Source organism: Zeus faber (assembly GCF_960531495.2).
Source record: "Zeus faber genome assembly, chromosome: 9".
Classification (NCBI taxonomy): Eukaryota; Metazoa; Chordata; class Actinopteri; order Zeiformes; family Zeidae; genus Zeus; species Zeus faber.
In genome coordinates, this window is record NC_137197.1 from 17,035,182 (window position 1) to 17,047,681 (window position 12,500).

Sequence of the window (12,500 nt, forward strand, 5' to 3'; positions counted from 1 at the left end):
CCCGCTGTCCAAATGCATGAACTTCCGACTCCGTTTCGGAAGTGTAAACCCAAAATTAAGGCTTCAAATTGTCTCTTCGGGAAAACCAACGGGTGGCTCCACAGACGCCATGTCTATTTCTTTATACAATCGTCAAAGGTCAGCTTGAAAAGAGACAAACAAGGTACCTTTTAAACTGTTTCTCTGAGTAACCTTACAAAAAGTTGATATAGTTATTAACCCTCCACACAATTAACTTGTGTGGAAGGTATAAATAGTATAGCAAGTATACTATCAGCATAATATAATAAAGTATATTTAAAATATAAATGGTCTCAAATGCTGAAGCAAAACAAAGGTCGACATAACATTGCCAAAGTAATGATTTATTAGTGGAAAGTGATTTACCGAATTTTTTAAAATTATAAATGTGAGAACAAAAAATATGAACATTGAAAGAGACATCGTAAACGCAGCCAGTAAGTGAGCGAGACCACTCCAGGACGCCAGGCTGGCAAAGAAAGACAAAGGAAATACGTGCGTGGCGGGGTTATGGGGTGGGTGGGGTGCGGGCCGTATGCATCGCCTCTAATAAGCCCTGATTAAAGGGCGGCGTGGCCCGGGCGCTCCCTCTCAACCACTTAGCAATTACATTCGGGCACGAGTGCCATTGTGTAACGCCGTGTGTCGTGTGATCCGTGCGACGGGCCCCCCGCGCGACTCGGCGTCCTCTGCATAATGTCCTGTCTGTCCGTTCGGATGCTGTTTGCTCCGCTCTGTGTGCCTATGGCGTGGCATGTTTGTTTTAGGAACTTACCGCGTTTGTTTTGTTTTGTTGTCATCAGTTTGACGTAACGCAGGGTGTGTGCGGCTCGTGCACCGGCTCACTTGTGTGCGCATGTATTTGTGTGCATTCCTTTTGCGTGTGTGTGTGTGTGTGTGTGTGTGTGTGTGTGTGTGTCCGTACCGGCTTTCTTCTGTGCGCGGTGTGCGTCATGTCTCTGATTTAATTAGATGAATTTTAACGAGGCCCAGATTAAATCCCCCAGATGTCTCAGCTGTAACCCCCTCACCCGCCCCTTCTCCTGCCTCCTCCTTTTACTCCAAACCGCCGCCATCACCTACACTGGTCTCCATGGCAACACCGCTCTTCCCCCTACGGATGGGGCTCTAATTAGAGCAGCTATTATGGGCTGGCTTGAGCGGGGCAGGGTGTGGTGAGCCGCAGGGGTGGGTTGGGGCGGCACGGTGGCTGACGGGAAGTCGGTGGGCCCTGGATTGGGAGCCTGTGGAGTCGGGGGCTGACGGAGACGACGGATTAAAAGTTCCAGTCCTTTGATTGCTAGTCCGGCAGACAGTCAAACATACCGTTTCAAATTCCTAAATCACTTCGTCCGCACGTTTTAAACCCTTTCTTTTTTTCTTTCCACTCTTTCCCGCTCTCCCCCAAACGCTCACAAATTGCTCACCCCCATATTCCCCGTGTCTTTCCATTTGATTCTCTCTTTCCCCTCCAACGTTCGGCGTTCTCATCTTTCCCTCAAAATCTCCAACCTCACCTCACCCCGCTCATTTAAACAACCCTCTTACCGTTTCCATTCATCTTTGTGTCCTTTATTCACATTTCTCTTCAAGCCCCGTTCTGTCTTCCCTCTGTTTATCCTTCATTTCACCCTGACGTGACTCATTTCCCTTTTCATCCTGTTGTGCCCGCTCCGTCTCTTTAACAGATCGCTTTTTATCTAGTTTTTTTTCAAGTTGTCTCAACTGCAATTTTTCCCCCCTTATATACCATTATATACAGTATATGAATATATATAATTCCCGCGTACCACGTTTCCGCTGTCTTACCTCTCCGCCCTCTCCTCCACTCGCTCTCTCCGTCAGTTCCCCCGCTGATCCAGCCATTCGACTTCCCGCCCACCTCCATCGGCAAGTTGATGTACATCGCCTGCGTGGTGTCCTCCGGGGACATGCCCATACGCATCACCTGGCGCAAGGACGGCCAGGAGATCGTGCCGTCGTCGGGCATCACCATCGACACCAAGGAGTTCATGAGCTCCCTGCAGATCTCCAAGGTGTCGCTCAAGCACAACGGCAACTACACCTGCATTGCCAGCAACGATGCCGCCACCGTCAGCTCAGAGAGGCAGCTCACGGTCACAGGTAGGAAATAGGGCAGACTTGCAGTCAGGAAGTGAGGGGAAAGAAAATGAGAAAGAGCTGGAACCGGGATACTGGACACTGGCGTTATTGCTTCTCCTTATGGGAGTCAGTCAGGTCAAATGCAACCACAATGATTAGCTGGTCGAGGTGGAAATAGTACTGCACTGAAAATAAAAGGTCATTGGGTCAACTTAAGAAAAACTTCTGAAATTTGTATTTTTTTATTTTATCCAATTAAAATTGAGAACAAGGTGTACATTTCAAGTTTCAAAAACATAAAAATTAAGTTTTGTTTTTTTTTCATCCAATGACTACAATCCAATGGGTTTTTGTCAGTGTGGAAATCCTTACTTGAGTAAAACTGCTGAAACTGCCAAGATAATTGACTTGCGTACAAGCAGAATTTGTGATGCCTAAACCTATATAATTAGTTTAGTAAAAATTGCTTATGTATGTCACTAATTAAGTTACTTTTTTCACACTCTGTGTATTCTATTTCAATTCTTATTTTGTGCACGTGGTAGAAAAGCTTTGTGTTCATTGGCTCTGGTAATGCAATAAACTTAATAATTATAAGTTTATTAAGAGTCTATATGGATTTATGTTACAATGAGTTGTTGTCAAAAATAGTGAAGTTCAATACTTTCTTTTAAAAGAAACTCAATTTAATTTCCGCTCAGAAAAACGTCAAAATGCACTCAAGGACTGAAATGAGAATAGTTGCAACTAGTTACTTTCCACCTCTGTCGACTGGTAGAAAACCGTAACTGGTAGTAGTTGTAATAAATGTCACGGTCTCTGTAAAAATAAACCTCCAGTTTGTCTTAGTGGATTGACGCTGTATGTTAAACCACTAACATCGATCCACCCTTCATCCCCCAGTGCCTCCCAGGTTTGTGGTGCAGCCCAACAACCAGGATGGGATCTACGGGAAGGCGGGGGTCCTGAACTGTTCAGTGGACGGATACCCTCCTCCCAAGGTCATGTGGAAGCACGCCAAAGGTACACTAGGTACATGAGCCACCTTTCATTCCTATCTATGTGACCCTCTGCTGGTCTCTGCGTCCGTCCACCTGTCTGTCCACCGTCACGCCTCATGGCTCCACGCTGTTTGGTCACTCAGTCCCTCCCTTGGTCCCGCTAATGGTGTCTCTTTGCTCCCGGTCTTTCTCGCTCCTTGGGCAGCCGGTATCGGAAACCCCCAGCAGTATCACCCCGTGCCTCTGACCGGCCGCATCCAGATCATGGGTAACGGCTCCTTGCTGATCAGGCACGTTTTGGAGGAGGATCGGGGCTTCTACCTTTGCCAGGCCTCCAATGGGGTCGGCTCGGACATCAGCAAGAGCATGGTCCTGACCGTCAAGAGTGAGTGAGCTTCCTTCGTTCCCGAAATATTTGTGGTGTATAGTACTAAAGCTGAAGTTATATAACCAAGCTCTTACTGTGTGTCACGTCTGACTTGCTGTTCTCTTGAAAAGGTGTGACAATCTGATGACATGGTTGAAAAAAAAAACTATTTTTTTTCTCATTAATTCTGTCTTTTGTGAGTATGAGCAACGGCTGTGTGTGTATGTGTGTGTCTTTCGTCTCTTTCCTGATGACTGCGATGGGGCTATTTTGGAAGCTCCGGCCGTTCAGATTTATCAGTCTTCACACAGTCTCTGATATACTCACTGTGTCAAACCAATGGACCAGCTCGCACAACACTCCCCATGCACTGCACACACTAATACACAACACACACACACACACACACACACACACACACACACACACACACACACACACACACACACACACACACACACACATAGACACGCACTACAGGCAAACACCAAAATTGACAAATTGGCTGAGGTGGCCATAGACTATTGAAGAAATATATTAAAGAACTTGCAGTGTGTGTGTGTGTGTGTGTGTGTGTGTGTGTGTGTGTGGTGTGTGTGTGTGTGTGTGTGTGTGTGTGTGTGTGTGTATGTGTGTGTGCGTGTGTGTGTGTGTGTGTTTGTGTGTCTGTGTGCGTGTGTGAGAAGCAAACAACTAAGCCATTGATCTCTTGACCCTTGGGATCTGTCGACACACTATCAAAAAACACTTTGAGCTTAATCATTAACTGCAATCAATCCCTCTGCCCGGCCCCGGCCCTCAGTAACATCCTATGTAAATGTGTTCACTAGTATAGACCCTATACAGTTTATATATATTCTGCCAAGTAACAACCACCACCGCAGTTAGAACCGGCTAAATTATTTAGAAAATGTATTTACTTACTTACAAACGTATTTTACTTAGTATCATCAACAGTTGTGCACTAGAGACTCTGTGGCATCTCATGCTTGCAGCCATTCATTGTTTATTCCACAGTCGTCAAAAGATATGTGCATCTTATCCTCTCTGGTAAATGAGATTATATCTGTTCGTCAAATTAAAATAGAAGTGAACAGTATACACACCTCCACCTCAGTAGTTGACTCCATACTTAGTAGTATAGACGCTTCATCAACTACAGCCCTCTGCTACGAGCCTGTGTAGTATAACATAACAAATGCAGTACAATAAGATATTATGTTATGAGGCCTAACATGGGTGGAATCAAAAGTATTTGTCTAAAAGTTGTAAAAAGTAAGGAACGGAACAGCTGTTTTAGTGAAAACTGAACACCCACACACACCCAGCTAGAATTATTATTATTTTTTTTTTATGTGAGTCATGGTGTCTGTCCAGTTAGTGACCTTTAACAACACCTCTGTACCAATCAGAGACGTTTCCTCCTTCTAATTTTACTATGTGCTCTTGCATTCCCCCACCCAAAAAGACACGCGCACACACACACAGACACACACACACACTCACACACACACACACACACAGACACACACACACACACACACACACACACAAACACACACACACACACATTTTGACAGCCGACACACTCGGCCTATCACAGTGCTCTGCTGCCCGGCTTTGTGTTTCTCCTCCATCTCTCTCTCTCTCTCTCTCTCTCTTTCTCTCTCTCTCTCTCCCTCTCTCGCTCTCTGTCTCTCTCTCTCTCTCTCTCTCTCTCTCTCGCTCCGGTGTTAGTATTATTGATTGAACCGTTCCTCTCCTCTGCCTCCCTCAATTCTGTCCGTTTCGCTCAGTCGAAAGAAGGAGGAAAAGAGGAAAAGGGGGGGCGCGGGATGCATAAGTGATGAGAACAAAACAGTGGAACCCTCTTCAGATCGATACACTCTGTGTGTGTGTGCGTGTCTGTGTGTGTGTGTGAGTGTGTGTGCATGTGTGTGTGCGTGCCTGCGTGCGTGCGTGTGTGCGCGCAAACTTCCACGTGCGTTTCAGCTGATGGGATGGAGCGTGCGAGTGAAAACGGGTGTGAAGGGTGGAGTGTATCTTTCTTGCCTCCTCATTCAAGCCAGACCACACTGTTAACTATTGGAGAATGAGAGAGGTGGTCTATTGACTTTCCCTCATTGACCACGGCTCTTCATTACTCCGTCACCAGACTGCACCTCTTAACTGCGGCCTCCACCCCTTCTCCAGCTTTCACAATTCTCCTGTATCACTGTTTTTTTTTGTTTTTTTATTAGTCTGGTTCGTCTGTTCCTATTCCCTCTTATTCCCCTTCCTCTCAGCTTTATCACCTGGCCGACAGGTAGAGGTGCTTTACAGAGTCCTCCAGAAAAACCTTTAAAAACAACATCAGTTTTATTGTTTAATGTTTTCTCTTAAACAGCCCTGTAGCATTTTTGAATCATGAGAGTAAACCAGGAGTTGCTTTAAATCTATATTTAAACATTTCAAACACCCTTAAAGCCTTTTTTTTTTTAATGAAGACCTTAAATGATTAGGATAAAAATAGGGAGATTCATTTTGAGATTATGATGTCACGAAATTATGATGACACAGTCAGGAGATCAATTATGATGTTACGAGGGCGCTATATTACGAGGACAAAATTACGAGATTAATTGTGATATTTTGAGGACGCTGAACTATGAGCACAACATGAGGAGATTATTTGTGATGTCATGACAACACTACAATTTGAGAACAAAATTAGGAGATAAGTAGGAGATTATGAGGACGCTAAATGTGCCCTGGCGATTTCAATGTCGTATTAAAGCTAGTGGGTATTCAGGTCTGTTATCCCTTGAAACCATATATGCACACACACGCACACACACACACACACACACACACACACACACACAGATTCGTCATCACATCATATTCCGCTCACCGTCTTCCATGCCGCTACATCTGCTCACCTCCTTTTGTCCTTTTTGTCCCTTCCTCGTAAATCTCTCCTCCCATCAGTCCCGGCGATGATCACCAGTCACCCCAACACCACCATGGCGAAGAAGGGTCACGTGAAGGAGCTCAACTGCACGGCCCGGGGAGAGTGGCCCATCATCATCCGCTGGGAGCGGGGCGACACGGTCATTGACCCCGACCGTAACCCCCGCTACTCCATTACCACCAGTCCCAACGAGAAGACGGACGAGGTGTTGTCCACGCTCAAGGTGAGGAACTCCCTCGCTCCGGCGTGATGGATTCCCCCCCCCCAATGACAAAACGGCATATTTAATCCCTTGCCTGAATTGAATGAGACCGAATGGATCGACAGTCGGGTGTTACTGAAACACCCCCCCCGCCCCTCTCCCGTCTTGGCTTGGAACGTATTTTTCTTACCGTGTCTTCATCCCTTTATCTATTCCTCTCTTTCCTCCCTTTTTTGAATCCCTCTCTCTCTGTAGCTGAAACCGGCGGAGCGAGGCGATTCGGTTTTCTTCTCATGTCACGCCATCAACTCCTACGGCGAGGGACGGGGTCTCATCCAGCTCACGGTGCAAGGTGAGCGATCCATCGCGAACTCCGCCCAAACACGCCAAGCCATCCGTCCGACCCACACATCTTCGTGGCAAATCAGGCATGGCCGGGCTGTGGCAGACACCACCTTTCTTTCCTTTTTGCCGCGCCCCGTTTCTCTCCCCCTCGCTTTCCTTATGCCTCTTTTTGCCGTTTATCGCGCTCTCTATTTGACCGACTTCTCTTTCCTTGTGTCTTTTCCCCCCAGAGCCCCCTGACCCTCCCGAGCTGGAGGTCAGGGAGGTGAAAGATCGCAGCATGAACCTGCGGTGGACACAGAGGTTCGATGGCAACAGCATCATCACCTCCTACGACATCGAGTACAAGAACAAAACGGGTGTGTATGAGGAGAACGGGTTGCGTTTGAAGCAAATCTGACTTCATGACTTAATGAAATACAGATGACAAACAAGTGTAATCATTTGCAAAAAGGACTGGCAAATTTTTCCAGTTGTAGCTACGGTCAGGGAGGGGCACTTCTTCTACTGCTGTGGCTGTTGCCACATTTCTCAATCAGTATCAGAATCCGAATTATGTTATTTTGCCAAGTATATTTGCACATACAAGGGGAGTGACTTGGTGAGGTTGGTGCATAAAAGAAAAAAAGAAACACGATATGAGCTAAGTACTAACAAAATATTGAACAAGAAGAATTAAACAAAATATAAATATTTACATGCTAAGTTAGTTAATTCAAGTGAAAAAGCATGAAAGTGTATAAGGGTTCAAGAAATAAGTATAAAATAAGTACAAAACACTTACACTTACAAAACTTGAATATTTTGCATTACTCATATTTATTCAGCTTCTAATAAAGTGAAATAGTCTGATGGCGGGCTTGAGGCACATTTGAACTGAAATAGCAAATAATGTAACTAACATGGCAAAGCCAAGAGATGTGCTGTTTAATGAAGCGCTGTCGCGTTCACAAAATCATTCTGCACAGATAAAATGGTGGATGTTTTGCATACAGTCTGTAACGATAATAACAGACGGATGATTGCAAAGAGGATTATACAAGTTTGGCGGTCCTTTAAAAAAGAAAGTTGGAGAAAATCGATAAAAGGAATCTTGGTGGACAAACATCGGAGCCCCTGGCCAGAAAAGGCCCCCGTCTCCTAATTGCAGAGAACAAACCCCGCGTCGATAACTCTGTAATTGCACGGCCCCTACATTTGCACACATCGATAAGAATCAGGGAAGCAGCGTCACCGCTGTCCATTATCTTCATCTCTTTTATATATCCTTACATAAGCTCATCTCCATCATGGTCATTACGCTGTTTTTCTACTATCGTCTGTGCAATCATGTCAAAAAGCCTCAATGGCCTGACCCTAATCCTAGTACAGAACATGTATTGTATTTCCTCTTTGGTATTGGTCTTTTTTTCTGATATGCAATGATTTCTAGGAATTATATTGGTGTAAGGGAGGGTCCATAAAATAAGAAAAAAATCCCACCTGACCTTAAACCAGTCAACTTATTGGGGTCAAGGTTTAGATCTATTATGTGGTATATCTATTATTATTTATGTATATAATGTGATTGTATTGATAGCTTAAATGTCTACTAAAGAAATTATTTACTACTAGACCCTATCATAAGGAAATGTAACCTGTGATAAGAAAAAAAACAAATATGCATCGCACCATTATTCGATGTGAATTTCATGTTTTCCTCCTATCGCTATACCTACAGATACCTGGGAGCTAAAGCACAGCACTCGTAACATTTCTCCAACTAACAACCAGGCCAACATAGTAGACCTGCACCCGGCCTCCGTCTACAGCATTCGCATGTACTCCTACAACGCCATCGGCAAGAGCGAGGCCAGCAAGGAGCTCACCATCAGCACAGAGGAAGCTCGTGAGTTGGGTCGTTACAATTTCGACGTCGCGGGACACACGAGTGAATGCTCATGTGAGGTTGCAGCAATGACCGACGTTCTCACCCCCCCCCCCCCCCCCCCCCCGCCTCCCCCTACCCCGCAGAGCCAGATGGTCCGCCCATGGAGGTGATCCTGCAGCCTGTGACCTCTCAGAGCATCAGAGTCACCTGGAAGGTAATGCTTTGAACTGTTTCTCCTCCGCCCCGTTTGGAATGATTTAACCGAGGGGAAGATTCATACACAGCACGTTCACACATTCAATTGCATCTGCTTTTCCATCCCTCCCGAAGGCTCCCCGGAAGGAGCTCCAGAACGGAGTGATCCGGGGCTACCAGATCGGCTACAGGGAGAACGGGCCGGGCAGCAATGGCCAGTACAGCATTGTGGAGATGAAGGCGACCGGGGACAGCGAGGTGTACACCCTGGACAACCTGAAGAAGTTTGCCCAGTACGGGGTGGTGGTCCAGGCCTTCAACAGGGCGGGGACCGGCCCCTCCAGCTCGGAGATCAACGCCACCACGCTCGAAGACGGTCAGTAAAATGCTAAATCTGAAGTTTGTTCTTCACGACATTGCTATGTTTTTTAATGCTATGTGATACAGACGTCGTGCCGGGGTCCGTGAGGCCTTGGATGTTTTGAGGCGCATGTTGCCTCATAGCGAAATTCTATACATTACGTTCAGGTACACTAAAAACTCACTTCACAAAACCAATTCAGGGAAAATTAACCTCCCTCCACCAATAGAGAGGTCTCCAAAGGAATCCGGCGGTTTTAGGGGGTCAATGAGGGGGTCTTGTGACAGTTTGGTGTTGTTTGCGTCGGCCATCTTGAATTTCCATAAAAGATCACCTCATCGATAGCCTATTTCGACTCGGCTATACCCCCCTGTTATAATCGTACATTCCTTCAGTTCAGCCGTCCCACTCTCTATTAAAAAGAAAAAAAAATCAGAACTCCCTGCTCGGCCACCGCGCGCTCTCCCTTTTGAACTCTCTCTCAACAAGAAGTATTCTGACTTCTTCGTGAGTTTCGCGACGAAGAATGAAAGAGGCTTTGACGCGTCAAAATGTAAAAGCGATGTGAACTCGCAAAACCCGACTTTTTTGACGGCTTCGTGTAATGCCCGAGTTGATTCAAAAATGTGAAAGAGGTATGAATCCACTGTGGGGTGGAGGGAAAGTTTGTCTGTAAAGCGAAAGAACGGAGGAGGAGAGCACGGGGTCAAGCAGGTGCTCTTTGGGGTTTTTTTTGGGTTTTTTTATTCCCAAAAAGCGCCTCGTGATTCCACGGCCATCCGTCTCCGCGAGACCCCTGATCTCAGGCTCTCTCTCTCCATTACACGGTATTATGTTCCTTCAGCGTTTTGCTTTTCAACCGAGCTGTGAAAACTTGCGCGCACGCGCACGCACGCACACACATACACAGGAATAGACACAAGCACACAGTCTGTCTGATACGCATACACACGCACACACACGCGCATGCAACACACACACTTGTCCACCCAGTAAACAGTTGGCTCAGCCCTATTGGTCCAGAGCAGACGCAGCCCTCCAGTTCTTCCCAGTGGCTGTCACCGTGGCGACAGTGATATTGATGGCCATTATGATAATAGTGATAACAACAAGCATACTAAAAATAATTATAATTAGCTTGTCTCTCTCTCTCCCTCTCTCCCTCTCTCTCTCTCTCTCTCTCTCTCTCTCGCTGCTTGCTTCCTGCTGTAATTATCCACAGCTGAGCGCATTGTCTCCCTGCTTCCCCTTTTCATCTTTTCTCTCTGCCCTTCTCCCCTTGCTTTTAACTCTCTTCCTCCCTTCCTCCCCTGTCCCTCTTCCCCTCCCCTCATTTCCCTTCCCGTCGCAGACTCACACGCCGCCTTTGATTGCGTTCCTCTTTTTTTGTTTTTACGCCTCTTCTTACACGAAACTCGGTGTATATACTGTATACATATATATATATATATGTATATATAATATATATATATTTTTCACACCTCTGCACCTCTGCACCGTTCATGTTTTTTCTTTACATCCCCCTTTTCTGTGTGTGTGTGTGTGTGTGTGTCGTCCACCATCTGTCTATTTCTACATTATTTAAACCGGCTCTCGCTCTCCCCTGACTCATCCTTCCTCTCTGTCTGCTCACCTACTTTTCTACACTTCCACCGTCGCTTTTACTCGCCTCCTATTAAAAGGCGCGAGTGGGCAGGGGCGGTACGAGAATACATTCTGTTTTTGCCGTCAATTTATTTAGTCCTCACTTCACGGGGTTGAGGTTTATTCACACAACCCAGTCAATTTTCCAATCTTCTCTATCTCTCTCTCTCTCTCTCTCTCTCTCCCTCCCTCCCTCCCTCCCTCCCTCCCTGCGAGCCACCTCCTCTCCCTTCGCCAGCTGCAGAGAGATCCTCGGGCACAGTTGGCCCAAACGCTCGCTTTCATTGCCCTTGGTCTCTTTGGATCGGCCCTCTTCCTCTCTTCCTGTCCCTCCTTCCCTCACAGGCGGCTTCTGTTAATCCCCAAACAGGGAGGTTTATTCACCCGCCGACGGCGCATCGCTGGGCGGGGTGAAAGTGACCGATAGACGGGGGCACCTGGCCTCGCAGGGACAGGGGGTGACTTGTGCTCGGTGTCGAAAGAGAAGGAACAGATAGTGGAGACGGTGCTATACATCAGCCGGGACACATCGCTGGCCTGTTTTCCCCACCTACGCCTTGACATGGAAATTAGTTATTTTTAATAAAGATTTGTTTTTTTATTCTTGGTTTTTCTGAAAATCAATTGCACGCGTAGGCGTTGGGTTCTGGAATGTGACCGCAGCTTTCAGCTCCGAGTTGATTAGAAACCAGATATTTTGTTCGTTCCAAGGTGAGAAACCGGGGCATCGTTTTTCTCCATTCTTCGTTAAAGGAAAACTCTTCTATCCTAAACCTTATTTTTCGACCATCGGGAGTCAAACTGAGTGACTGGCATCAGAACCTATTCAAGGACCAATAGACAACCTTTTTGCTTATCATTATGAAGTACATGTTGATTGCATAGTGTAATGGCTGTAGAATGATGACACCATCGGCGTTAAGATTGGTTCCCTAGAAGCCTCAATATCACCATGCAATACGGACTGACACCGGTTACGAACTCCTGGGAAAATTATGGATTTACAGCAGTGGGTCACAGGAAGTGTTTCAACCAATGCACAACCATGAGCGGAAGTGGCGAACGGTGGAGCAATCTACTCCACGTATCTCATAAACCCTTGAATAGTAAAACGACTCATTGAATGTGCTGAGAAATGTAAACATTGTAGTGCTTTTTATCCTGGAAAATCCGCAGCTCCCCCGTTGACTTGTTTGTTTGCATGCCAGTCTTGTCGCTCCAATGGCGGCGACGCCGACGAAGCGCTCAATGCGTCGTCTATGTATACATGTCTGTGATTGCGCCACCGAAAGGAATAAAATGAAAACTAAAATTGCGACTATTTCAATTTACCTCTTCAGTGAACATGCTTCTTTTCTTCTCTTATTTCCAAAGTGGTGTTGATCATTCACACGGAGCGTTCTGAGCGTAAAGCCGTCCGCTTGTCATTGCAGCAGCG

The 12,500-nt window shown here is 46.3% G+C and overlaps 1 protein-coding gene across 5 annotated transcripts in view; it reads left to right on the forward strand.

Annotated features, from left to right (window-relative positions):
- The window catches only part of dscaml1 (Down syndrome cell adhesion molecule like 1), a gene marked incomplete at its 3' end in the record, with an annotated part of 86,978 nt that overhangs the window by 50,147 nt on the left and 24,331 nt on the right, over positions 1–12,500 (forward strand). For all 5 annotated transcript variants that reach the window (XM_080007062.1, XM_080007061.1, XM_080007064.1 and 2 more), the window contains exons 8-16: positions 1,867–2,145; positions 3,028–3,147; positions 3,331–3,510; positions 6,463–6,668; positions 6,903–6,999; positions 7,223–7,351; positions 8,713–8,880; positions 9,006–9,076; positions 9,193–9,433. In XM_080007062.1, the coding sequence (XP_079863188.1) occupies positions 1,867–2,145; positions 3,028–3,147; positions 3,331–3,510; positions 6,463–6,668; positions 6,903–6,999; positions 7,223–7,351; positions 8,713–8,880; positions 9,006–9,076; positions 9,193–9,433 (1,491 nt within the window). The remainder of the gene's footprint in view (positions 1–1,866; positions 2,146–3,027; positions 3,148–3,330; positions 3,511–6,462; positions 6,669–6,902; positions 7,000–7,222; positions 7,352–8,712; positions 8,881–9,005; positions 9,077–9,192; positions 9,434–12,500) is intronic.